The sequence below is a fragment of the Macaca mulatta genome, chromosome 11, assembly GCF_049350105.2.
Source record: "Macaca mulatta isolate MMU2019108-1 chromosome 11, T2T-MMU8v2.0, whole genome shotgun sequence".
In the NCBI taxonomy this organism is placed as follows: domain Eukaryota; kingdom Metazoa; phylum Chordata; class Mammalia; order Primates; family Cercopithecidae; genus Macaca; species Macaca mulatta.
In genome coordinates this window covers 59,544,357-59,572,295 of record NC_133416.1, presented here as the reverse complement: position 1 = coordinate 59,572,295, position 27,939 = coordinate 59,544,357, and the positions used below count along the sequence as shown (strand labels likewise).

Here is a 27,939-nt window from a genome sequence, read left to right as displayed (position 1 = left end):
CTTTCTGAGCAACTTGGCTCATCTTGCCCTGCCCAAATTTACTTGCTGCTCTTCCTAGAGCAACTGCCGGGTGATGCAATTACACAAATCAAGTGGCAATTAGTGAGCCCTCAGGTGCTTCTGGAAGCAAGCAACACAATTGCCTGGTTCTCCATTTGTGTCCTCCACAGAGCTGCAGGCACAGTGCTGAGCAAACACAACGGAGCCCAGAGCCCATAAGTTCTTAAAGCTTATGGTATAGTGCAGGATAAAGGCACAACAGAGATAAATCACTGTACCATTTCAGACGCTACAGAGGCAATGAAGACAAATGACAGTAGAAAGCAATCATAGGCAATGGGCGGGTGACGTTGGACAAGAAACTTGAAGGAATTGAGGATGTCAGCCAGGAAGTGTGGTGGGCGGGGGCAGTGCTCCAGCAAGAAGGAATGGGAAGTATAAATTTCCCCCGGTGTGATCCAGGAATGCCAGGAGGAGGACAGTGTGACTGGGGCAGAGGGGAGAGTGGTGAAGATAGGGCCAGCAGTGTCGAGGTGGGGTGTAGAGTGAGTGGAGTGCCTCCAGGTAGGCCTGGTAAGAACAGGGGATATGCCCATAGGGGTCACACATATGTAATGCCCAACAGAAGCTGGTCGCATGGTTCCAGGACCTGGGGCTTCAGCTCTGATTGTTTGGGTGGGCTCCAATTCCACCTTACAGCTGACGGGGGATAACCAGCCCCCTCTCTGCTTGTTCTCTTCAATGCTGACAACCAGGGTGGTATTGGCTCCCAATTCTGAACTAGCCCATGGCCAGCGAGCCTGAGGGCCGAGACCTTCAAACTGTATCCACAGCCAGGAAAAACCATTTGGGAAAAATTAGCTGCAGCACAGTAATAAAATAATAATTTGTTGAAACGGGGAACATATGAATCAGTCATTAATAAAGAGAGCAAAGGAATATTTTTACTTAGACTTCTGCTTTGGCCTACTGATTCTCAAATTTTAAAGAGCATCAGAATCTTCTAGTAGTTTTGCTAAACACTAATTCTGATTTAGTAAGTCTGGGCTGGGCCCACAGTGTTGCATTTCAATCAAGTTTCCAGTGATGCTGATGCTGCTGGTTTGAGGTCACATTCTGAGAACTACTGAGTTAGATGATCCTGAAAAGGGATCATTAACAAATTAATTGTGGGTTTACTGTTTCCAGACCATCTTATCTGGATGTCATTTAATCTTCACGAATTAATACAAGGCCAGTATTATGATCAGCTTTGCTGAGATCCAGGATGCTATTTAAAAGTGATTGGCAGATACAAGACTTGAATTTGTCAGTTGGGTGCCCTTTCTGCAATTTCCAGCTGATTTCCATTTCTCATCCTATCCCTGAGGAGCAGGGAGGAGCCAAATTGGGAAACACAACTGGAAAGTAGCCAAGTTTTCTGGCTCCTTCTGACTCATTTTTCTTTCACAAGATATTTTCTTTATTTGGTGTGAAGGGCTGTGTTTTCTCAGAACATGAGACATCTGTGATACTGACAGGTCACAACATGGTGTGCTCCTGTGACAAAAGGAGTGGCTTCTGGAGAACTCTGGCTAGAGTTACATGTGCTGCTGCTCCCTCCACACAGATGAGCTGATGACAAAGAACAGCTATAAACTCAACAACCTCCCTAATGTTCTTCCCAGCCCTTTCAGCCTACACAGGCCACTCCATCCCAACCGTGCAAGACCCTCAATGCCAAGGTCTGTTCTAGGGGGCAGGTCACAGCCTCCAAAAACATGCCCCCACACACACACACATGCATACACATGCTCACACACCCACATGCATGCACACACATACATGCACATGCATGCATACACGGATACACATGCACACATACACACATACACACATGCACACATGCACATGCACACTCTGCCTCAGCTCTCTCATTTGAACCCAACCACAAAAGCTGGCTCAGCTTCAGGCCCAGATCTCTGAAATCTCTGTGGTCCTCCTGTTGATGGACAACAACTGCAACTTGGACCCAAATAGCATCATCATTGAAGTCAAAGCCCAGCATGAAGACATCGCCAACAACAGCAGGGCCAAGGCTGAGTTCTGGTACTAAACCAAAGTGAGACATCAAGGTCAAGTTCATTAAACAAGCACAAAAAAACTAAGATTTCAAAGGCAAACAAGTTAAGAGCCATGTCCTCTCAGATGTCCCAGTCTGATAGGGTCAAGGGATCTAAGTTCAGCTTGGGGCTCACCCTATGTTACCTGGGGGAAGCATGTCAGGACCTGGGGAACAGCCAGTTAAAGGCAAGAGGTGGTCAGTCCCTCTGCCAAGAGTAAGATGGAAACATCTCCAATGCCCTGTATCAGAAAGACAAGGGACAGCTGGACAGTTCCAGCCATCGGTGCCAACAGGAGGAAGAGAGAGGGAGGGTGGGGACAAGAGGAAAGTTTAACTCCTTGTGGAGGAGGCTTCAGGATCCAGAGAAGAAAGGAGGAACTGTCTGGGGCCCAGGGGCTGGAGGACAAAGGCTTGATCTAAGCCACAGAATGGGATTTTCCAGATGAGAGCAAACATTCTGCCCTGGGAGTCATTGGGATGATAAGTTGCAATGCTGAGGAAAATACAAAAAAAGGAAAAGTGATTGACACCCTGCATGATACTGAGTCTGGGAGGGTGAGATACATGGTGTCAAGGGAGAGGGAAGAAAGCCAGGTACAGGAAGAAGGGAAAGAGCACAGCCACAGCTGTCCAGCTGTAGGGTGAAGCCAGTGGGCATAGAAAGTGAGGGACAGAGCCAAGAGAAAATGCAGATGAATTTGATTGGGCCAGAGGCGGCCCAGCAGGGAGGCTGTCAGACACACATGAAAGCCTATGGGGCTATGGGAAGCCACAGCCTTCTCTTCCCTGGCCTGGCTGTCCCTGCCCACTGCACACATCCCCCATCTAAGGTCTGCTTCTCCTCCCTCCTAGTACAAGGAGCTACAGCACTCTGCTAGCCTGCACAGGATGAACTCCACACCACCAAGATGGAGATCTCTGAGCTGAACTATTAATGCAGAGGCTGCACTATGAGATTGATAACTTGTAGAAGCAGGTAGGGCTGAGTTCCCAGGTGTCCTCCCATCCATGCTCCTGCCTCCAGGTGGACTTGTACCTGGGCCTCACTCAGCTCCTGCAGAGAGGAGCCTCCCAGATGAGTGGTCTTCCAGGAATATAAATACGCATTCACCTAGTGCAATGGTTAATATTGTCAACTTGATTGGATTGAAGGATGTGAAAAAGGCACTTTCTTCTGGAGGAGTAAATGGCAAAACCTTAGTTTGCTTTACTTACTCTCAATCCAGAAAAGCTCGGCATTGGAAAGAACCTCAGAGGGCTGGGTGCAGTGGCTCACACCTGTAATCCCAGCACTTTGGGAGGCCAAGGTGGGCAGATCACCTGAGGTCAGGAGTTCGAGACCAGCCTGACTAACATGGTGAAACCCCATCTCCACTAAAAATACAGAAATTAGTGGGGCGTGGTTGTGCACACCTATAATCCCAGCTACTCAGGAGGCTGAGGCAGGAGAATAGCTTGAACCTGGGAGGTGGGGGTTGCAGTGAGCCGAGATCATGCCAGTGCACTCCAACCTGGGAGACAGAGCAAAACTCCGTCTCAAAAAAGAAAAGAAAAGAAAAGAAAAGAAAAGAAAAGGACCTCAGAACATCATTTTTTCCATTCTGGCTAAGTCTCAAATTATCCAAGGGGGACAGAAATCAATCTTATTTTTAAAGATGATGAAGCTCCAACCTCCTTTGCATTAAATCCACTTCAGGGAATTCTTTCATATTTTCAACCTAAAGTTCATAGAGGATCTTACTGCATCCTGCAGCTGTTGGACCCAGGGCAGGGGTGAGGGTCAAAGGAGTCAAGGAAAGGACTCTAAGCAAGACCCTTTCCTCCCAAGTCCTGTAACAAATGCAACCATGCTTGGGACAAGCCTCAGGGGCTCTGGAATTGCCCGACAAGCTGACAGTCTCGCACTACCTCTCTGCCACAGCTGCCTCTTCTCATTTCTCTCTGTATTTGTGGCTTGCTCTCTCTCCTGGATTTCCCTCACAGGTGCACATGAGCTTCCCAAGGCTAACGAGCTGAGGGGAGAGTTTGCCAAGCACAGTGCCTGATACATGTAAACACTCTGTGCTGATAACTTTAAATACGAAGAACTCAGGGCCCCTTAACCTCTGAGTAAACAAAATGTCTCTTTCTCTGCCCAGTGGTCACAGACTCACTGAAGATGTCAGAGCCGTGAGCACCTGTGAGTCAATGTCTTGGAATGGTAGAAAAGTAGGGGGCACAATGGAAGCTGAGAGCATCACTCATGAGGGTCTGGTGGATCAAAGATGAACAGGTAGGGGCAGGGATGTCGTGAAGACCCTTTTGGAGGCTCTACGGAGACTCTTTTTGTTCCCTTCTTCCCCGTGAAGTCGAGAGAACTCAAAAGGGGCACATTCCATGTCACTAAGGAACTCAACAACTTAATCCCCACTCTGGCTTAATCTCCACAAAAACTGTGGAGATTAATCTGCAGGTGACCCCTCACCCCCAGGGCTGGTCCCAGAAGATCCCAGTGATGGGACAAGACTATTCAAACAATCGTGGGTCCCCAGTCTGAATGCCTGATTTCTCAGCTAGTGCTGTCAGGAACTCAAACTAACACAAATAACGAGAGGCTATTAAACAGATTAACTGTAAAGACCTATATTTAGAATTGAAGCATATTAATTCAACAAATACAACAGTGACTGATCTGGCATGGCCTCAACTCACAGGAGGGAGAGCAGGAATGACCTCACAGAGTGACCCACCAGGACTCTGGGGCTGTGTGTAAAAGCTCAGCATCCTAGGCAGCATTAATGGGAGCACTGACTCCTGGTCATGGGAGTAGAATCCCCTTAAGACCCGTGTGGGTCAGATCGCATTACAGAGGTTGACCTGCCAGGATTGGGAAGAGCCTGGAACCAACTCATCAGAGAGGCAGGAATGCCTCACCAGGAAAAACAGACGCCAAGAGGGGAAATCAATGAGACGTTTCCAAATGTTTACCTGGTTTGCAAAGATGCATCCAAGTAGGGAGCTCCTGTTGCTGAAAATATTGAAGCAGAAGCTGAACAATTGCATCTTGGCAATGTCATTGAGGGGTTCTGGTACTGGGGGAGGCTTGTCCAGGTGGCCTTCAGGCCTCTTTCAACACAGGAGTCTATGGCTCCCTTCCAGAATACAAGGCCTCCTCTTCCATCCAATGTGAGAGCCTCCTACAAGACAAGGGAATGAACCGAGCACAGGAGCTAAAAGCCTTGGCTTCTGGTGGGCATGGACTTGGGTATGCCACTTGATCTCTTTGCACCTCATTTTCTCCTCTACAAAATGGGATTGATTGTAGTAATAGTGTCCTCTCAGCCCCATTGAGATCCACATGGTCACAGCTGTGAATGTGCCTTGAGCATGGCGATGTCCTCTGCAGAGGTTCATGAGGAGGTAGCGTGTGATAGGGTAGTGAGTCCGTGCCCACCCTGTCTCACACTGGCTCAGGTGTTCCCCGAGGCTCTCAGGGGAGGGAGGGTTGCCTGGAACAAGGCACTGCGGGAGGGGAGCAGGCATGGGGATGACACCCAGGAAAGGCGTCATGGGAAATGGGAAAAGCCTGCCAACATACCCTGTGCCCTCTCCACAGCTGAGGTCTCTTCCTTCGGGGGCACAGGTTCCAGTGGGGGCAGCATCCTCTGTGTGGGTGGGGGTGGCCGCAGTAGTGGCCTCTGCCACAACAACAGGAGCAGTGGCATCAGCTCCACCAGCAGTCACAGTAGCTCCAACATATTCATTGTCTCCAAGAGATGGTCCATAAGGAAGTCATGGGAGCCACACACCCCACCTGCCTCCGCTGCCACTCCCCTCAAGCCCTCAAGCTTCCCAGTCCCAAGGTTTGATGCTTTGCTGACATCCTACACACAAAATCAACAGCAGGAGGCACAGGGAGCAGGAAGTGGCTTGTGAGGTCATCCTGTCCATCCCTCTGCCTCCAGAAGGTCCCCACAGAGGTACCCCACCCGCTCCCCATCTCAGAGCCCTGCAGGGTCCACAGGCATCCATTCCAACCAACGTTGACTCAACTGCTCTGTGCCAGGACCTGGGCTAGCACTTTGCCCGTAAGAAACTTCCAGAGTAGGGGGTGCAGTAGGGTCTTCCCCCTCCTGTCTGAGCCAGACTCACAGCAACCACAAGACAAGGCCTCTTATGCAGTCCTTCCCAGGACCTCAGAACTGACCTTGGTGCCCTAGAGAGGTCGAGTGCAGTGCAGGCCCAAGTTTCCACACACATTTCTCATTGCAGATGGAACACTTTTCCCGCTCAGGCCAGGACATGTCTTGCAAACCCTGCCACACACACCACCTCCTCACCTCCTTTCTTCCCCCTGCCCTGGCCCCAGTCAAGTCCCCTGACAACTCCCACCAGCAGAATATTTGAGTGAGAAATCAACACCCTTCAAAATATGATCAACTCTTGTTTATTCATAATAGAATGGAATGATGTTATCAAGAACTCAAAAGCCCTCCATGGCCCAGAGCTGCAATGAATGAGAGTTCACAGCCAAATTTCTTTCAAGTCTGCTTTATTTAAGTCAATATTAGACTTGCTGTTCCTAAACAGAAATGCCCCGATGACAGAGGGGTGGGAGGGAAGCAGGTTCATGGGAGGGTGTGGGAAGGCAGCTCAGCCCAAAATGTTTGCAAGAAATACACCATGAAAAGCCTATTTTAATTATCCTGCATTAAGAACTGCCCTGTGAGATCCCTGCAAAATAATCCTCCAGGCTCAGGACTATTCCTCTTCTCTTGTGCTAGCCACACCTCTCTTCTGGAAAGTTTTCCTTCCTTTTAACCTTGCCTTTTTCACCTTTCACCCTCACTTCTTTTTCTACTCACCTCTCCCCACTGCCGCCCCCCGCACCTCCTCTCTCTCAATCCCCTTTTCTCCTCCTGTCCTGTATTTTTCACCCTTCTTCCTCTCCCACTCTTTCCGTTTGACAATCTATTAATATTGCCTGCTCTTTCTCTTCCGACCTCCCTTTTTCCATCTCCCTGTCTCTGAACATCTCTGTTCCATGTCTTCAGTCGTGGCTGACACTGAAGCTCCTTAAGCCAGGACGCCACATTCCCTGCCCCACAGCAGAGGCCCAGGCTAGTGCACTCAGAGGAGAGGTGGCTCTTTCTTTGGTGTTTTTCCTCAGTCTGAGGGGACACATTGCTGAGCCCCAGAAGGACACAGGAGGAGATGGCTTGGAAATGGGGATGGAGTAGGCATGGGGTTCTTTTTTGAGGCCTTCACAGGGTGGTTTCTGTATTTAATTTGAAAAGTTATCAACCCCCCCCCAACACCTGCCAAAACACATTCCAAAGGCAGGTAGAGATTGTCTACTGCACTGCCAAAGTGAAGACGGAGTTCACTGCTTCCGAAGAAAATCACAGCCTTCTCAACTGCCTGTTCCCTTATGCCCCCTAGTTCCTGAACCCACTTTCATAAAATGCCACCAAGCTCTCTAGGTCTTGACTGAGTCCTGTCCTAGCTCACACTCAGAGGGCAACCCTGGACTCGGGGGACTCAGGGAACAGTTGCCTTCCACGCACAGTGAATCCAAGGAACCACCCTGGCCACTGCTCCTGAGCTCTGGTCCTGGGCTCGAGGAACCCAACACGCTCACTGAAGCCCTCCTCTGGCCTGGACATGGTGGGGAGACTCTGCTGCGTCCACTGCTGCAGTGACCCCTGCCCTGCGGCGCTGCCCACTGTCTCCCTCACCCGCCCTAGTGTGAGTCTGCTCTCTGGTGGGGCCTCTGAGTGTCTCCATCAACATTCACACCATCCTGGGCCCTCTCTGTGGACTCAGTCCAGGGCAGAGTGTGGCCTTCTTCCCCTGACACCCTGCAATTGAACCCCCTCACCCAACCCTCTGCCTTCCATCATGGCCTGTGGTCTCGCCTTGCACCCCTCCTCTCTCCACTACTCTGGGGCCCACAGTCAGGACTATGAAAAAGGGGACAGGGAGTGTGAAATGTCACAGTGAGACTGAGAATTTCCGAGGCTCAAGAAACCTTTGAGTCCCAGTGTCCTAATCCACAGGTTGGAAGGTTGAGGGAGAGGGACGACAGAATGTGTTATGGGCAGCAGATTCCCAATTCCTCACCAGGACTACCCTGCTCTGGAACAGCACGGCAGGGTGAAGTCAGAAGGAACAGGATGGACTCCCAGCTGATCGGCCACAAGCTGTGTGACTTGGGGATGCTGCTCTTAACTGCTCTGCTCCCCATTTTCCTGTCTGTGGCTTAGTAACTAACTCACGGTGTGGTCAGGGAATTAAATGAGACCATGGATGTAAAGAGTACGGAGTGGTCCCAGCACATGGTAAACACCCAATAAATGTTTATTGTTGTTATTATTATTATTATTATTGGCTTGATTTTGGCCTAGTAATGAGTCTCAATGTGGAAGGCAAAGGCCAGTTGGCCACGGCAAAAGTTTCACTGATGAAATTGATGGAAAGGAGGAGGAAAGAAAGTGAGGCGGGGACTTCAGACATCTCCAAAGATCTGTGTCTGTGACCTGCTGCTGGAAAGAAAGCCTGAATCCCTGAATCCCACATCCACCTGAAAATTCCCAAAGGCAACAACTCTCCCCAGAGACATTCTCAGGCCAAAGCTGGCTCTGTTGACCTCAGGGGCACTCAGGCTGGGTTGGGCAGAAGGGGAAAGGAACAGCCACATGGAAGCTGAAACCTGATGCTGAAATCATGCCTTTTGGGGACCCCAGAAGCGTTGGGGAGAGCGTCCCTTCCTCTGCCCTTCTCAAGCACCAGGCCTCTCCTCTCAAGTTCCCTACAGCCTTTGTGGACTGATGGGCCCTGTAGAGAAGTATCTATGCCTGGAGCCTGTCTACCTTCAAGACCCCCATGGGACAGTGGGTCACTGAGCTAGAGCTCAGGAGGGTTAAAGTCTGGCCTGTTGTAGGGAGGCTTCTCCCACCCCAAAAGCCTTCCTCCTGGGAACTTCCTGACTCATCTAGGAGCCCACAGAGGGCACTTGGGTTGGAAGGATCTGCAAAAAAGACTAGAAGCAGCCTTGGGGACATAGCCAGAGCATCCTTAAGTGTATGGGACTTGCTCTGTAATCCCACGGAAGCCGGGGTGTATAATTCAAGGCACACCACCCTCCTATGAAATGACATAGTCCCAACTCTCTCTTTCCTTGAGGCTGAGCCACTGGATACATGGAACATATCTGTCTGGTTGGCCCCTTTCATCACCCCCACAATCAAGGAAGGAGGACAAATAGGATTTTTATAGGGCCCACCAGCACTGACAATTGGCCCCTTCTCTTTGCTCTTCGCTACCCTAATTATCCACCTTGCTACTTAGCACTGCCAATATCCCAAGCTCATAAACCTAGTTTAATGGTGATTTGGGGTTTGGCCCAGTTCAGCCCTTCATCCCCCTACCAGATAAAAGGGGGAAAGCTGAGCCATGACTTGATCATCCTGCCCCCTGTTCTTTCCTCCAGGGCCCCATTTCTCTGCCTCTCTCTCCTGCCATGTCGTACCACTCCTTCCAGCCAGGCTCCAGGTGTGGCGGTCAGAGTTTCAGCTCATACTCGGCTGTCATGCCCCGGATGGTCACTCACTATGCAGTGAGCAAGGGGCCATGCCGGCCCGGGGGTGGTGGGGGCCTCCGAGCTCTGGGCTGCCTCAGCTCACGGAGCCTGTGCAATGTGGGCTTTGGGAGGCCCCGGGTAGCCTCCAGATGTGGAGGTACCCTTCCTGGCTTCGGGTACCGACTGGGGGCCACCTGTGGGCCTTCTGCCTGCATCACCCCTGTCACCATCAATGAGAGCCTGCTGGTCCCACTGGCACTGGACATCGACCCCACCGTGCAGAGGGTAAAGAGGGATGAGAAGGAGCAGATCAAGTGCCTCAATAACCGCTTCGCATCTTTCATCAACAAGGTAAGGGGGCAGTGGCCCAGGGCCATGGGATGACCCACTGCAGATCTGGGGTCTGGTCTCGTTCTGGTCCAAGGGAACCAGGAGGAGGAGACTGATATTGAGGAAGCCTCAGTTTGTCCAGTGGCCTCTCTCACATTCCATGACCACCAGCCTTTGAAAGCCAGTTAGATCAGACTCCACACTAAACATTTCTGCTTCCTTGTCTTTTTAAAAATATATCCTCTTTCCCTGAATATTATCTGACAAAATCACCAATCGCCAAGATTGCCTGAGGTCAGACTGTAAGAGGATCTTCCAAAGCAATACTGAAAGGAATGATCAGAGAGGCAGAGAAATGAATGCCCTTCCTGATGAGGCTTTAACAGTAGAACTGTCTTCTGTGTGCCTGAACTGGGTCACAACCCTTGAGCCCGAAGGTGAGGATGGGAACTGTAACCCCAGAATTTCCCATCAGTTTAAGCCTGGGATGAAAGGAAAGCGGACAGTCAGAGCTAGAGGTGCAAGGTGACGGTCACGAAAGTCTGACATCTGTCAACCCCAGAGCCACTGAAAGGCTGCTAGGAAGGCGTGCCTTCAGAAGGTGCTGAACTGGCCTGCCATCCCTCAGCAGCCCCTGGGCCCATCCCACGGCCGAGGGAGGCTGTTGGCGTCAGGATTCATTCCACAGTTTGAGCTCGTGTTTCTGGTGACCCCAAGGTTTAGGGGCAAGAGTCCTGGGCCGGAGGTCAGGAGCCCTGGCCACTGGCGTTGACTCTCCTCCTATACCCGGAATCCCTGTGCAAACCATTCACCTCTTGGCCTCTGGACGATGCTGCCCAGTGAGGAAGGGGAGGAGTGATGGCGGGAGATCAGGGGAGGTAATATATGCCAAAGTGCTTCACAGAGGAACTTGTTTAGTCAAACTCACAGTTTTATTTCTAAAGCTTATTAAGTTCTGGCTATAAACTTATTCCAACAAATGGGCCCTGATTAGCAAAAACATCACACCACCTTCTGTTAGGCTGGGCGCCTCCTGTTGATGTAGCCACTGACCAGAAGTAAGGCAATGCTACTTCTGCAGTTTTCTTGACAGACAATGCACAATATAGAAAATTCCAGAGCAAGGACGTTCCCTTTGTCAATGTCCAGCCGGGTGGCCATGGTCAACTTACTCAACTCCTAATCTCAGTTTCTACCTCACGAAACGGGAGGAGGTGGCCAGCAGCTATCCACATTACTGTAACCTGGACTTTTTTTCAGATACAGCCATGTAGGATACAGCACAGTAAGTGAAAAGAGCTTAGAGCTCCTTGATCTGACTTTTCCCCTGAGTTCCCTAGGCTGTCATAAAGGAAAGCCTTGATCCCCAATCTTCACATCCTCTGACATTAGTGTGAAGTTAACAGAGTCTCTTCCCATACACTGTCCCAAGTAGGAGCTTTGGGAAGCAAAGCAAGGCTTGAAGGGACAGGATGTCTCAGTCAAGGTCATGAGGATAGAGACAGGCAGGCAGGCAGTGCTGAAACAGGGATTGCCCAGGCCTCTTGGAGAAGTGCTGTCCACTACAACACACAACCTCTGAGTGGAAGGTAGGGGTCCACTAGGCTCCCCCAGGCAGGGGAGACACAGAGAAACATACCCTTAGATGCCAGTCTATGCAGAGACCCTGATTTTTGCAAATCTAGTGCAGTGGTAGCCATGTGTTGGGAGAGAGGGCACAAACTCATTCCATTGCCCTCTCTAAGCCATGGTCCCCAGGATCTCTGCTGCCTGTTGACATTCCACTCTTGGCTGCAGGTCCGTTACCTGGAGCAGAAGAACAAGCTGCTGGAGACCAAGTGGAACTTCATGCAGCAGCAGAGGTGCTGCCAGACCAACATCGAGCCCATCTTCGAGGGCTATATCAGCGCCCTTCGGCGGCAGCTGGATTGTGTGTCTGGGGACCGCGTGAGGCTAGAGTCAGAGCTCTGCAGCCTCCAGGATGCACTGGAGGGCTACAAGAAAAAGTGAGTCAGTGCTGCTTTCACCCTACTGGGGGACCTGGGGCAAGGGACAGAAACAGTCCAGGCCGGTTCCATTTATAAAATGGGGAGCCTAAACCTAGTTCATTGGGTGGCAGAACAGTTAGGTGGGATCCTGTCAGCAGGGCACCCCACTTGGCACACGGTGGGAGCTCTGAGACTGTGTATTGCAATCTCTCTCCCCACTACTCCACCTAAATAAGGCCCTCAGGAACTCTCTCTCTGTAAAACAAGCTCTCTCATGTGTGGCTTCTGGAGTTCCAGGTTTCGGCTGAAACCGCCTGTTCTGCCTTTGCAGATCCTGAACTACTTCCTGTTCCATAGACAGATCCCCAGTCCTCTTCCCTCCTGGCTTTTGTTCCTGCTGCTCCTCCTGCCTGGCACACCCCTTTCAGCATCTCTCTGCACCACGTCCAAGCTACCACAGCCCACCTTTTCTCTCACCCCCAACTCTGGCTTCCTGCAGAGCCCTTCTGCCCCTTCCCTGCATATCAGGCTCTAGCTCCTTCTGCCTCACTTCCCAGTTCTTTGTGGTTCCTGTTTTCTCTTCTGCTACACTTGCGCCCCCTAAGGACGAGCTCCAGGTCTGATTCACAACTTGGAGTAGGTGGTTGATAAGCATATGGTAATTAAGTGCTTGCAAGAGGCTGAGGCCCAGATAAATTGTCTCACCAAGTCCTGGGCCCAGTGCCCCATGGGAATCCAGTGCCCCATGGGAGTCCAGTGCCCCATGGGAGTCCAGTGCCCCATGAGAATCCAGTGCCTCGTGACAGTCCAGTGTCCTATGGGAGTGCATGTTAGAGGCAGGCGAGTTGAAACAGGTGTCTTTTTATTGAGGAGAAACACGGCAAATATACTGAGAGCAACAGGTCATAAGGGTTTGGGTCAGTGGAGTGGAACCACATTGGGGACACTCACTGCAGGTGTCAACCACATGCCTACTCAATGCCAGACACTGTGCTAGAAAGTGTGGGTGCTATGGAAAGAAAAAAGGCTAGCTCTTTCCCAGTCCAGTGTGCACAGACCACCTGCACCTACACACAAACAGAGAAGAAGCGGGAGAAATCCCAAGAAAGGGAGGAAACAGGAGTCCAGGAAGCCTTCCTGGAGGAGGTGCCATTTGCTCTGGCCCTTGGAGGATAATGGCTCATTCCAATGGCATTATCCTCCATTTTGGAAATGGGGAAAGGACAGGAATGGGTGACAAGGAAGAGGCAGGGCGTGCCAAGTGAAGGGGGCAACTCTAGCAGACTGTGACAGGTGAGATGCAGTGAGGCTGTGGGAGGGGTGGAGGCCAGCCTCTCAGCAGAAGCAATGCCTTTCTTGAGGAGTGAGTAGCAAGGTGAGATTAAGAGACAGGATTTGCAGCTCAAGATGAGAACTTTGACTTTTAAACATGAGACAATCGGAGAAGGATGAGATCAAACTGGTATTTTAAGAATAATAGCAAACACTTTCACAGTACAGAGCCTGTGCCAGGCACTGTCCTAGTGCTCTTCAGGTATTAATGCATATGACATGTTAGCCCACAACAGCCCTGTGAGGCAAAACATAGTGTTATCTATGGATGATGAAGCTGTGCATGATGAGGCAGAAAGGCCAAGTCACTTACCCAACTTGCCTACAGCTTGCATAGGACAGAGCCAGGATTCAAACCCAAGGGGACTAGGCTCCAGAGTCCAGGGCCAGTGCTGCAGCAGTTCTGCTGGGAAAAAAAGAGAGATGGGCATGATGAAGCAGAGAAGCTTTTAATGGATTGATGCTGCTCATCAAACTGAACCCCCTGACCAATTCCCTCTGCCTTAGGAGAATGGTGAGTGGGCTGAGGAGCCCCAAGGAGCTTGAGGAAATAGCGTGGCTGTCTCTGTGGGTCTGGTAAAATGGATAATTGCTACCTCTGCAAATGGACCACAGGTAGAGGCCAGGCTCTGAACCCTCCCAACGGGGAGGATGCACGGGTCAGCTGGGAATTCCAGTGACTCAGAGAAAACAGCCAGGCCAGCAGCACAGCCTTCTTCCACCTTCCCAGGGGAGGCCACTAGGTGAAGTGAACCTCCTCGGCAGCAAGGTAGAATGAAGGTAGCTTTAAGGAGGACTTCCCAGAGGACTCATCACGGGAACAGGCTCCTGAGGAACGGGGAGAAGAGTAAGCTTGAAAAGTGGCTACTCACCCATCTCAAGTGGGTGGAGGAGCTAGAGGTGCCAAGACAGGGCTGGACCTGGGCACTCCCCAGGGCATTCAGTCAGTGACAGGCAGAGTCGCCCCCAAAGGCCTAATGCCAAGATCTCTTCCAAAATCCACAAGCCCGACTAAAGCATTTTTTTCCTGCCCTTTCCATCAGATATGAAGAAGAGCTCTCCCTGCGTCCCTGTGTCGAGAATGAGTTTGTTGCCTTGAAGAAGGTGAGGATGATGCTCAGACAGGCAGAGCCCCTGAGCTGGACTGCCTTGCCCCAGGCCACCTAGCCCTGAACTGAGTCCAAACGTGTCTGCAGCCCACCCACCCTGAAAAAGGGTTTCTCGCCCCTCGGACTCCTGTGCCAGCCCCACTAACCCTGAGAATGAGGAAGGCCAGCCTCCTCTCCCCCGACCTTGTCCCCTTGCAAAAGGCCAGCCATTGGCCTGGCCTGCACTTCCCGACTCATACAGGCCCAAGCTGGGTTAAAGTCATGTCTACCCCTGCCCGAGCAGCTGGAGACGGGACAGACGCCAATGCCAAATCAAAACAAAAGCTCAAAAGCTGTGCTGCAAGCCCCCAAACATGACAACAATCGCGATGGTTCCTCAGACAGATAGCCAGGTATTTCCAGGCCCAGACTCTGCAAAGCGGGCTCTGAGAGGCTGTTGCCAAGGCTCATTTAAGCCCCACTCCCTTCAGGTCCTTTCGCATCAGGAAGCCAGGCCTGGGGTCCCGGGACTAGGGACCCCTTTTTCCCACCTTGGCTCCATCACCCCTTCACTGCCTGTGGGGGGTCTGTGAGGAAAGGTGAGCCCCACACCTTCCCCCTGCCACCAGCTCGCCTGTGAGGTGGCCCAGCCAGGCCACATTCTGTCCCTGCTCTGCTGCAGGATGTGGACACAGCCTTCCTGATGAAGGCTGACCTGGAGACCAACGCAGAGGCGCTCGTGCAGGAGATCGACTTCCTGAAAGGCCTGTATGAGGAGGTACCCACAGCCCTGCCCTTGGGTGGTTAGTCTGGGCTGGAGCCAAGGGAGCGAGAGGGCAGCAGAGTGGCCGCCCGGTGGGTACATTTCAGGGCAAGCATGAGAAGAGGTCCACACTGGAGAGACGGTTCTCAGGCAGTGAGAATCACAGAAGTTGGATCATCCAGGCCATGGCTCACAGGCCCCTCTGGGAAAGTCTCCACCAAGCTCTGGGCAACCAGAGGGTGGGGACAAGGAGTCAGTTGGTGACTGAAGCCCAGAACAGCCATAGCAGAGTTCTATGCACTCTGCTCTGGGAAGGTCAGAACTGGTTCTCCCCTTCTTCTGCCCCTGGAAGCTCAGAGAGCTCACTCCTTCTCACCTGGGCCCTCCCCACAGGAGATCTGCCTGCTCCAGTCGCAGATCTCTGAGACCTCGGTCATTGTGAAGATGGACAACAGCCGGGAGCTGGACGTGGACGGCATCGTTGCTGAGATTAAGGCGCAGTATGACGACATTGCCAGCCGCAGCAAAGCCGAAGCAGAGGCCTGGTACCAGTGCCGGGTGAGGCCCAGGGGGTGGGGGCAGGGAGACTGGAGAGGTGACAAAGAGACAGGAGAGGGGAGGACCCCCAGACTCCTTCCCCGCAGAAGTGGGTGAGGAGTTAATGAGAGCCGCGCCATGCCACAGACACGGGGAATCCCATAAAGCCCAGCTGCTTTGTTTCTGCAAGGCCCCAGGCCACATCCCTGCAGAGCACGTGGGAGGGACCCCTCCTTCCCCGAACAACCCAGGCCTGTCATCAGGGTGCCAGGGCGCCTGGCTGTTTGTACCTGAAGACTCACCGGAAGTGCTCCTGTAGGCAGCATTCAATAAATACTAATTGGTGGTGATGGCAAAGAGGGCTCTAAGCTTCGAGGCGTGGGAGGAGGCTGGTGGCATGGGGTGGCTACTAATGGTAGAGCAGAAACAGTGATTAAGATGGCCTCAGACTTAATAACTAGGGGCTTGCTTGGAGGGCAGGGGGGCCCTAAGGGTAATTAGATTTAACAAATATCATCGGCTCACCCTCTCTTGCCCTGCCTATGGAAGGCACCAAGCATGCAAGCACTCATTGGCCCACTCATTCAACACTGTGTGTTCAGCATCCACCACGTGCCAAGCACAGTTCTAGAAGCTGGAGACACAGCAGGGAACAGAATAGACACTAGTCCTTGCCTTCATGTCGCTTTCATTCCAGAGACAAGTTGGGGGCCAGGGTGGGGTTGAAGGGGCAGGGGGATGGATGATGAACAAGGCACATAAGTGCAGTGGATGTTTGTTAGATGGTGATACCAAGTGCTAGGAAGAAAATAAACCAGGGGAAGGGTAGGGAGGGTGGCCAGCAAAGATGCGCTTCCCAAACCAAAACACCAGCTAGCAGGAAGTGATTGCAAAGGTGGAGCAGCAGGTAAAGGGAGTTTGATGACAGAGGGAACAAATTGTGTCTGCAAAGGCAAAGGTGTTGTCATTTGATCTAATCTTGAAGGACAAATAAGATTCAATGGGCAGATGGGGGGAGGGTGTGCCAGGCTGAGCAGCGGGTGCTAGGACACAGCAGCAGAAAGCGAGGGGCCTGGAGTGCCATGTGCTGTGGAGACCGGGCTAGAGGGGTGTCTTGAGGCCAGGTCACAGTATACCTGCAGGGCTGTGCTAAGTCGTTTGGTTTTGTTTTGAAGGCAGCGGGTGCCACTACCCAGGGAGTGCCCAAAGTGATGCTCTACCTATTTTCTGGAGCTCCATGGTGGTTGGAAGTATGAAACTTTGACCTGGAGTCAGCTCCTGGTGAACCCGTCTGTGGCCTACCCACGGCCAGGTTTCACTCTGGCTGGCCCATCCTCTGGTTGCCCCTGGCAACCACCATCAGCTAGGTTGGGTTCAGGATTACAATCACCTCATTTTCCCATCCTGCTAAGTCAGAATTGTAGAGACAATTCTATTAGTTAAGGACTGCATTTGGCTACCAGGATCAGAAATTCTAAAAAAAAAAAAAAAAAAAGTAGTTAAAATTGAATTTTTACTTTTTTCTCAAGTAGCTTGAAGTACAAAATAGACTGCTCAGGATGACACAGAGGTTCTGTGACATCATCAGGGACCCAGGATCCTTCTAGCTCCCATTCTGCCATCTGTAATACATGCTTCATCCTCTTGGTGGCCTCACGTTCCAAGACAGCTGCAGCATCTCCAGTCTTACATGCTTATGCCAGGCAGCAAGGAGAACAGAGGGGAAAAAAACCAACTGGGTCATTCCCTCCTTTAGAGAGCTTACCCAGAAGCCCTGCCCAGCCATGGCCATAGATCTCATTGATTGGAAAGCTGAGAAATATTCTCTTATCTGGGCTCATGGTTACCCTAAATAAAAGCAGGGTTCTCTTTGGTTCTGGGTTTTTGTTGTTGTTGTTGTTTGGTTTTTGTTTGTTGTTGTTGTTTTTGTTTTTTGAGATGGAGTCTTGCTCTATTGCCCAGGCTGGAGTGCAGTGAGTGGTGCAATCTTGCACCACTGCAACCTCTGCCTCCCAGGTTCAAGTGATCCTCCTGCCTCAGCCTCCCAAGTAGCTGGGATTACAAGCATGCACCACCATGCCCAACTAATTTGTGTATTTTTAGTAGCGAAGGAGTTTCACCATGTTGGCCAGGTTGGCCAGGCTGGTCTTGAACTCTTGACCTCAAATGATCTGCCTGCCTCGGCCTCCCAAAATGCTGGCATTACAGGTGCCAGTCACTGTGCCCAGCCAGGGGTTCTGTTTTAAGAAGAGAAGAATGGATATTTATTGGGCAACTGCAGACTTTCCTACTGTAACCAAATAACAAAAGAGCCAATGAGTGTGATTATGTGCTTATCTCTCGTTTTGCATTTTCTATATAATATGCTCCCACCCACTATCAGAAAAATCTAAAATCAGCTAATTTTTTAAAATTTACAAATGTAATCTGTGCACACTATTCAGAAATTGGATTCAGAGTGCAAAGGTTTTTATAAAAAAGTGTTACCTCAAGGTAGGACATAAATTGCATTTTTTTAAATTGTTTTTAGAGAAAACATACAAATGTTTTCATCCTGATGGGCAGACCCATCTCGCTGGGCAGTCCTTGGTCTGTTAGGCAACCCAGGCTGAGCACAGAAACCCCTTCCAAGATCCAGAGGCATATCTAAAAGGGAGAGAGCCCTCGGGCGAACTTGGGCTCTGGGACAGAGAAAAGGACCAGACACAGAACAGCTAAACAGAGGAGGGGATCTCAGAGGCTGGAGAATAATCTAACAAGCCTGGAACTGGGGATGGGGTGAGATGGGAATCAGGAGCAGCCCACATAAAGGACCCCAAAATTGCCAAGAAGTGGAAGAAGGTAAAGGAGCAGAACCAGTATGAGAACCAGAGAGCACCTGAACTAGGAAGTCATGGGAGAAAAGACTGGGAACAGTGAGAAAGGAGGCTAGGAGATGCCACCTTGCCGTGCCTGCGGCTCTGACTTCTCTGTCCTGGCAGTATGAGGAGCTAAGAGTCACAGCTGGGAACCACTGTGACAACCTCCGCAACCGTAAGAACGAGATCCTGGAAATGAACAAGCTGATCCAGCGGCTGCAGCAAGAAATCGAGAATGTCAAAGCCCAGGTGAGGCCAGGGAGGACCTCCTCGCTGCGAGAGGCATCCTAGGCTGACTGCCAGTCTGTGCCGTGCAGGGCGGGTTCAGTCCCTGCTGTGAGTGCTGTTGAAGAGGGAATAAACTTATGCTGCCTTGCTCAAGCAGAAGCAAGCCCTTTCCACAAAAGGGCTGACCCACAGCAGGATGAGCAGCCACAGGAAATAGTCAGGTCCCCCACAGAAACGAGGTGACCAACGTCAAAGATGAAAAGCAAGGATGGTTCACTAGGTGCAAGGATAGAAAAGATGTTCTCCATGGTCCCTTCAGACCCAAAGACTGTGATTCTGTGATCCTGAAATTCAAGATGACTCTGAATTGTTCATAAAATCAGACCCACTCCATTCTCCTGGGGTAGGGAAGACCAGCTAGGCATTTAAAACCTATTAGCCCCACAGAAATTCTCAGCGTACTTAAGAGGAAAATCCCAGCTCTCTTGGAGGTATTTTAGACAGAAAACCCATCCCAGTTCCCTGGAGGAACCAGATGTCGCAATCCTAGGAGGAAGCTTGCAGCAAATGTGAGCCTGGCACGTAGCCACCCCCATGTTCTCTCTGCTCTTCTGCAAGTCTGGCTTGGGGCTCCAGGGCCCCCAGTGATGTTTTCTGTGCCCCTCCCACAGCGCTGCAAACTTGAGGGTGCCATAACCGAGGCAGAGCAGCAGGGCGAGGCGGCTCTCAACGATGCCAAGTGCAAGCTGGCAGGGCTGGAGGAGGCTCTGCAGAAGGCCAAGCAGGACATGGCCTGCCTGCTCAAGGAGTACCAGGAGGTGATGAACTCCAAGCTGGGCCTGGACATTGAGATCGCCACCTACAGGCGCCTGCTGGAGGGCGAGGAGCACAGGTGAGCTCCTCTGGGAGGGGTCAAAGATGGGCACCAGGTGTGACCATCACCCAGCCCTCTGGCGGCTGCTGCTAGTATCTCTCACCCCGTCCCCCACCCCGGTCATTGAAAACCCACAGCAGCACATGGCCCACAGTAAGGGCAAGAGCGGGGAGATGCTGCATTTACCTGCATCTGTTTGATGTAGTTACCTGTCTTTTTTCACATCCCCAGGCTGTGCGAAGGCATCGGGCCCGTGAATATCTGTAAGTAGATGAGCCGTGCCCCACTGGCTCTGGGGTCTTGGGGATTGATCACTCCAATACAGGCAGTCCACACCACCCCTTCCCAGACCTCTGATGCCTCCCCTACCCCAAAGGAAGAGCTCTGTCTGCCGTGAGCTCCCAGGCTGATGGAAAGGGCTATCCAAATATTTTGGGAGTCAGACTAGGAGCAAATTTGCAACAGCATGGTCCAAGTGCTTCGGGGCCCAGAAGCCACAAAGAACCACCCTGACAAGAGGATGCTCTTCTAGAAGAAGAGGATTTGAAGCAAGCTCAGGAAGGAGGGACCAGTAGAAACTGAGAAAGGGTGAAGCTGAATCTGGCCTGGCCTGGCCCAGGCTCTAGGGAAAGGAGAGAGGTGCATGGGGACCTTGCAAGTACTTTGTGTGACTAGGGTGGGAGACACAGAAGCTGGAGGCTGGAATGGGGTGTCCATAGAGGTGAGTGGCAGCAGGTGGGAAGAACGGCCTGGCTGAGGGGTTTCAGGGCAGTACACTGAGAGCCACACCGTGTGGGGCCCTGAGCATCCCTTCCTGTTCCCACAGCGGTGAGCAGCTCCAAAGGCGCCATCCTGTACGAGCCATGTGGGGTCAGCACACCTGTCCTCAGCACTGGTGTCCTCAGGAGTAGTGGGGGCTGCAGCATCGTGGGCACTGGTGAACTGTATGTCCCCTGCGAGCCCCAGGGGCTACTGAGCTGTGGGAGCGGGCGTAACTCCAGCACGAAACTAGGGGCTGGGGGTAGCTCCTCCAGTCACAAGTGTTAGCACAGTCCCAGACATCCAGGAGACAGGGCCTCAGCCCCATGGCCCTGGATGTCACACTCCCATCAGAGCTAAAGACAAGGATGTTCCAAAACCCCACCTCCCTGTATTGACTCCACATTCCCCTCCAGTGTTCCCTCCTTGGGAACTGAGCTGCCCCTCGGACCCCTCCTTTGCCTCATAAGTCACCTTCCACTCAGCTGAGTGCAGACCCTCAGCTAGGCCGGGATGGTGGGGAGGGACAGCAGAGAAAGAGAATGCGTTGCTCCTAACCCCAGAATGACAATAACCCCCAGAAGGTCAAATGGACACACCACAGTTCTGCTCTGTGGATCATCCCATGGAAGTTTCCTCACAAAGCCAGCTCCTCTCCCACCACAGGCTCCACACTGCCCTTACTTCAGGCTTTCATGCCCCTAAGAAGAGTGAATTTCCTTTAACACCACCTGAAACATGCACCACTGCAAATATCAAAAGGAGACACCCCCAAATCCCACTCTGAATTCCAAAGTCAAGAGCCACGATTTCAGGATCTGTCAGGACCTGCCAATGTCCTCTCAGCACAGAGAATCAAGCGGTGGCCTTTGGGCAGTAGATTTACTGTCTCAGGTATGTTGAACTCAAACTATGAGAGTAAATCTTTCTCCTGAGCTCACATTGGCAGGTGATGTCAGGCAAATGCCTAGAACAAAGGGCAAAAGGATATGGAATGTTTACTGGACAGATGGAAAACCAAAAACAGATATCATTTGCTCAATGGAATCAGTCCCGCCGCCACCCAACCCCTTCTGTACATAGCCGCCCCTTCCTGTTCCCCCTCCCTTTAGCTCCTCTTGCTTTAGGTCTGATATGACAGTGATGTGGGGCTGCCCCAGCTGACTTGGAGGCCCTGGGCTCAGGAGCTCATAGACAGAGGAGTTGTGGGCTGACTCCACCTCCCAGAAGTCCCTCTTGCCAAGCCCTGTCCCACTGGGGCTCCAGGGCCTCTACCCTGAGCATCTGGGCTTCTGTTCAAAATAAACCTACTCTGTTCATGGATTACAGAAATCGGGATTATTTACTCTGCTCTGTGGAAAGTGTGATAAGGCTGAGGGGGAACTGGTGAGCAGCTTTTGGGGACTGGAGGTTTGGGAACAGAAATGAAGAATATTACACAAACAGAAAAATTACATGTAAATAATTTACAAATGGCCTGTGGAAGAAATAGGGCTCCATACAAATCATACACAAAACCGGCACATCACACCCCAATGGTTCGCAAGTCACTTGCCATGTTAAAAACCACGAGCCCGTTGCACACAGGCCTCCTCACTCCATGGTGCCCTATACACACCCTAGAGAAAATCCATGGAGTCCTCTATCATGTCTAGACTTAGCAGCTCCCAGGCCCTGGGTTCTGTCCCTATCCAGAACCATTCTCAGTGCCTGGACACCCCCAGCTCCAGAAAAGCAGTGAAGATGGTGGCCACCCATGGTTTGAGGAGGACCAGGACACTCTAGTCTCCTCTCCCCATGTAGACAGCCCAAGACCTGGAGATTTGGCGGCAGTGTTTCCACCCTCTGCGAGGCCTCAGTCCCCTTTTCTTTGCCTCACTGACCTCCTGAAACAGCCACTCCTGGGGGGCGCTTTCCCCCTGATGGCTCCCCTCTCCTGAGAGCTGGAGTGACTCCCCACTCTCCCCAAAGAGCACCCATGCTGCGCCAAGCCCTGCATTAGAGACTGATGATGCAGAAATGACTAAGACGCCCTCTTAACCCTGGAAGGACGCTCAGCCTCCGGGAAGGAGGATTCATAAATAATGAGTGCCAAACAGCATGGGAGCCCCAAGAAGCAGCTCACGACTGCCTGACAAGGGTCAGACACAGGATCACAAGGAATACTGTATGGACAGGGACTGAAGGGAAGTCTAGAGTCAGATCTGTGGGCAAGCACAGTCAACAGAACCCATTCCTTCACATTCTCATTGGCTCAGTCTGCATCTCTCAAGCACCTGCTATAGGGCTGGCTACCCCGGGCCTGGAGACACAGTGGGGAATGAGACAGCCCTGGTCACGTCCAGTTTACCCCATAAGCGCAGTAGACACCGTATGTGGGGCTGATGGTAGAGAATGTAAGATGGGGCAGCCACTGTGGAAGACAGCCTGGCAGTTCCTGAGCATGGTCGCCACAGAGGTACCAGGTGAGTCAGCACTATCACTCATAGGCATACACCCAAGAAAGACAGAAACCTATGTCCATGCAAAAACATGCCCGTGAAAACTTATCACAACATTATTCCTAATAACTAAAAGGTGGAAACAACACTGTGTAGACATGCCACAGTGTCTATCCAAAATATGGCACACCTACACAATGGAATCTTCTCTGCCATATAAAGGAGTCCTGTGCTGATACATGCTACAGCATGGATGAACCTTGGAAACATTATGCAAAGGGCAAGAAGCCAGTCACAAAAGGCCATCTATTTTACAATTCCATTCCTATGAATGTCCAGAATATGGGAATCCACAGAGAAAGCAGAGCTGTGGCTGCTTAGGGCTGGAAGGAGGAGAAGACAGAGCTTAGGGGAGTCATAGGAGCCACAGCTAAAGGTTTCTTTAGCCCGGTGTGGTGGCTGCACCTGTAGTCCCAGCTACTTGGAAGGCTGAAGCAGGAGGATCACTTGAGCTCAGGAGTTCAAGGCCACAGTGAGCTATAATCACACCACTGCACTCCAGCCTGGGTGACAGAGCAAGACCTTGTCTCTTAAAAAACATTTTTTTTAATAAAAAATAAAGGTTTCTTCTGAGGTGATGAAAATGTTCTAAAATTGGCTGTACTGATGGTTGAACATTCTAAAAGCCATTGACTCCTACATTTTAAATGAATGAATTATACAGTATAGGAATTATATTTCAATAAGGTTATTTTTTTAAATGGGGCCATGGTCGCACACCCCATGGGCTTACAGCCTACCAGGAAATACAGACCGGAGACGCAAAATTACAGCTGTGATTTTGTGTTGTGATGGTGGCAGAGCAGAAGGCCATGGGGAGAGAACTGAGGGTCCTGCCTTAGTCCTGAGGCTCCAGAAGCTCCCAGGAGGAGGGGATAGCAAGCTTGAGCCCTGGAGGCCCACAGGACTGTCTGGGCAGGATGCTGGCAGCAGGCTCCAGGCTGGGGCATCACAACTGCCAGCTGGGCACGCAGCACATGGCTGGGGCCTGTGAATGTGATTCCAGGGCCGCACATCCACATGCCGGGAAGGAGAGAAGGAAATGATGGATCTGAGAGCCTCGTTCCCACTTGAAGCCTCGTCACTCTGGACCTGGCCCTGGAGCCAGCTCCACTCCCTGCTGAGGACTAACTCAGAGCACCCTAGAGCCACAGGGACGCTCTGCCCTATAGTCAGCAAACAGATTCCAAGGAGACTGGCCACCCCATCTCACAGATGGCTGCCCGAGGCCCAGGACACAGCCCACCTTTGTGTCGGGACTGAGATAAGAATGAAGGAGGAGAGGGAAGGAAGACTCCGTCCACTGCAGTGAGGCAGGCTCAGGGCCTGGGGACCATCCCCTTGAGACTTTGGTTCCAGAATGCCCGGCCCCTGATAAGTGTCTGCTGGGCAGGGAGGCTGCCTGGAGCCATCCTGTAAGCACTGCTCATCCCAGGAGTGTGCTCCCCCGCTCAGCCCTGGATGTGAGCACAGACACCAGGGCATCCCCTCCAGGACGCCCACCAGGGACTCCCCAGCATCGTGCAGCTGAGTCCCCATTCCCCCTTCCTCCCCAGGAGAGGAAACATTCAAAACAGGCGGGACAAAAGTGCCTCCTGGTGGTGGCTGGGACATCTGCATTCCATTCAACACAGCAAACACCTCCTTGAGTGTCTTCTGGGGTCAGCCCTGCACTGGGTGCTGGGATACAGAAGGAACAGGCCCCGGCCTCCTGCGCTGGTGAGAAAGAGAACTGTCTGTATGAAGCCAGAGCTTCACTGCACTCGGCTTGGCCTGGAGTCTCCTAATCCCAGCCCCTCCAGAGTGTGCCAGTGAGGACAGGATGGGGAACAGCCCAGAAAGGCCTCGTGAGGCTGGGGGGACCTGGAGTGGAGCTCTGTGTTTCTGTGCCTGTCTCCACAGAAAGTCGCCCATTTCCTGGCCTTCTTCCTCCCGAAGCTCTCAAGTGCTCACCAGAGTTTCTCTCCCTCCCACACGGCCCCTCCTTGCTCCCCTGGCCCCTCCCTTGGGTGACTCTGCCCTTAATGGCCCTTCCTCACACCAGTCACATCTGTGGTCCCAGGTCCACCCACGACTGCCACGCTCCAGCCAGGGTCACCAAGTACCTAGAAAGAATCCTGGCAGGGGCTTGAATTGGGAAAATGGCTCTAGAAATGGCACCATGAGCAGAAGAGGGGGCGCTTGGGGTCACTGAACCTGGAAGAGGCTGTCCTAGCCATCCTAGCACCTAAGTGCAATGCCAGGCACACATTAGCGTGTTGAAGCAAACTGAACTAGATGTCTACCAGGAGCCACGTTTTCACTCTGGACAGGTGACAGCCTTGTGGGCAATGTGAGACGTTGCATTAAACCTGAAGAAATCATCCTTCCTGGAAGAAGTATTAGGGGTGGGTAGAAAACAAGAAGGGGGTGCTTTATCTCCCCTGGGGAGGTGTGTTCATTCATCTGAGAGGGGAGAGAGGAGGAGGTACTGGCAAGGGTAGACCTAGCCTCTCACACACACCCCCCTGCCCCCCAACCCACCCTTGCTGGGGGACTCCGAAGCTTCCTTTCCCAGCAGGAGCAGGTCTCAGCATGAAAACCTCCCCAGCCAGTGCCTCTCTCCAGCACAACTCGTCCTCAGGCAAAACAGAAGCCCTCTGAAGACTTCTCAGCATCTGGGCTTCTTCCCCTGTCATCCCCTTTCCCACATACACACCCAGCCACAGTGCAAACAGGGTTGCCAGAACCTGCATGGCCAACCAGGATGTCCCCCTCCCTCACGCAGCGCTTCCCCTCCCTTTCCTCTACTCAGCGTTTCTGCCTCCTCCCTGCTCCACAGATAGCATCCTGATGACCCAGCAACCAGGCATAGTAATGCAGCCACGGAGCCTGGGCTCAGCCCGCAGGTCTCTGGAGTTACACTCAGGCTGACTGACAACAGCAAGAAGAAACTGTTGCAGCAGCAAAACCTCCCGCCCAGAGTTGCCAGGGCAACTCCACCCCCTCTCCCCACCTGCCACCCCCTAAAAAATGACTGAGGGTTGTGTTATGCATCGTCTGGCGAAATAATGCTTCCAAACTACAAACTGCTGATGGCAGAGCAAGGGCTATGCTTGACTGGTCCCAATTACAGTTAACCCCACCCCACCCAGCCTGATCAGGGTTGAGGGAAGCTGGGACATGGGACTGGAATGGCTAATGGGGTATGAATGTGTCTGCCACTGGAACGGGAAGGAGGCGGGTGTGGATGGGAACAGGGATGACAGTGTAGAAGTGAAGGGAGGATTGTGCAAAACAGAGAAGAAAAGGGAGGAAGGGAGGGAGGAAAGAGCAAGGGAAAGGAATGGAGTACAGTAGCAGCTGCCAGGCACTGCACAGTGCACATCCCAGGCACTTCCTATTCAATCCTCATCATACTATGAAATAGGGAATATTCCATATTTGTGAAGAAACTGAGGTTTAGAGGTTAAACAATTTCCCCAAGGTCTTTGGTATACCATAGGAGTGGAATGGACTACTAACATTATTTAGAATGGCCAATGTGTGCCAAAAAATGTTAATAAGCTGGTTGTATTTGGTTTTAAAGTTCTCTGCAGATAAGTTCCTCTAGTGCCTGCACCTGCAGCAGAACCTGGCCACCACCCTGCCCTTGGTATAGCACTATTCAAGATCATACTGCTACTTGGTGACAAATCTGAGTTTCACCCAGGTCCATCTGACTCTAAAATCGATATCATCTTCTGGGTCCCCAACAGGGTTCTCTAGGCAGGCCATCCCTCCCACTCCCTTCCCCTTCCACCTCCACCAGGCAGCCTCTGGTCCCCCTGCCCCAATGTCCTGGAACCCCTTGCCTGGCCTCAGAAGAGTGGGATGCCCTTTCATTCAAGTAGCCTGGCTCAAACCCCAAGAGGCTGGAGCTGGGGGACAAACCGGATTGGTTCTGTGAGCTCTTGAGTTTCTGCACCACCGTCCCCTCCTGGGCCATTCCTGTCCATTTGGGAACCTGGAGTCTCTTTTTCCTGAAATATCTGCAAAACCAAATGTCCAAATTCCTGTTCTTCACACTCCCTGTTCCTTTCTCCTCCTGCTTTTAATCTTTGCAGCCTCTTCCATTCACTCAATGAAACTATACAGAATGCCCACCATGTGCCCCACTCTGAGCCCTGGGGACCCCAACAGAGCAAAATGCACAGTGGTGTCTGCCTCCAAAAGCTTTGCTTCAGCCAGGACAAGTCAACGACAACAGGCAAATCCACTCAGGGAGAGGACCTCAGATGGCTGTAAATGCTAAGGAGACAAGGAAGAGGGGCAGGCGTACAGGGAGGACAGGGAGTTTCCAATAGAAGCTGAGAGGATGACATATGAACAAAGCCCTGGAAGAGTCAAGGGACCCAACCATGCAGCTATTTGAGGAAAAAGGTTCCCAGCAGAGAAAACAGCAAGAGGGTAAGCATCCGAGGCAGGAGTCGTTCTGCCTGTTTGATGGACAGCCAGGATGCCCGAGTGGCTGGAACACAGTGGGCAGCAGGACAGGTGGAGGACATGAAGTCAGGGAAGAGGGAGGCACACTGCCTAGCATCTTACAGGGCATTGACTCTGAGTGGGTGGGAAACCATGGGAGGAGTTTGGGCATGGAAATGGCATGATCTGACACATTTTTAAAGGATTGCTCTGTGCTGCTAAGAAAAGTCTGAAGGGGCAAGGGAGGAAGCTGGGAGACCAGCTGGGAGCATAGTTCAGAAGATGCTGTGGGAAGAGATGGGCCTGGGCCAGCATGGGAGCGGCAAGATGGTGAGAAGGAGTAGGAGTCTGGATATAGTTTGAAGGGAGAATTTGCCAATAACTTGAATGTGGGAAAAGGGAAATGAAAAACAGAGGACAAAAGGATGACTTCAAGATTTCTGGCGTGAACTATTGCAGAGATAGTGATGTTGACAAGTGGAACATACTTAGTAGGAACAATTAGGAGAACAGTTTTGATTACAAAGTCAGCCCTGTATCTGTGGCTCCCAGCTTTGTGGATTCAACCAACTG

The 27,939-nt window shown here is 51.8% G+C and overlaps 1 protein-coding gene across 1 annotated transcript; it reads left to right on the top strand.

Annotated features, from left to right (window-relative positions):
• The first annotated feature begins 9,546 nt into the window (after window positions 1–9,546).
• KRT82 (keratin 82) lies at window positions 9,547–21,754 on the top strand. Its single transcript, XM_001093789.5, has 9 exons — window positions 9,547–10,016; window positions 11,793–12,001; window positions 14,359–14,419; window positions 15,086–15,181; window positions 15,560–15,724; window positions 18,685–18,810; window positions 19,461–19,681; window positions 19,895–19,926; window positions 20,490–21,754. The coding sequence occupies exons 1-9, from the start codon at window positions 9,606–9,608 to the stop codon at window positions 20,708–20,710; spliced, it is 1,542 nt and encodes a 513-aa protein (XP_001093789.1). The 5' UTR covers window positions 9,547–9,605; the 3' UTR covers window positions 20,711–21,754.
• The last annotated feature ends 6,185 nt before the right edge of the window (window positions 21,755–27,939 follow it).

Excerpts from the sequence above, each read along its gene's own strand:
- KRT82 (XM_001093789.5), top strand. The coding sequence starts at position 9,606 with ATGTCGTACCACTCCTTCCAGCCAGGCTCCAGGTGTGGCGGTCAGAGT. Across the intron at positions 15,725-18,684 it reads AGGCCTGGTACCAGTGCCGG|TATGAGGAGCTAAGAGTCAC; the intron begins GTGAGGCCCAGG and ends CTGTCCTGGCAG. Across the intron at positions 19,682-19,894 it reads CTGGAGGGCGAGGAGCACAG|GCTGTGCGAAGGCATCGGGC; the intron begins GTGAGCTCCTCT and ends TCACATCCCCAG.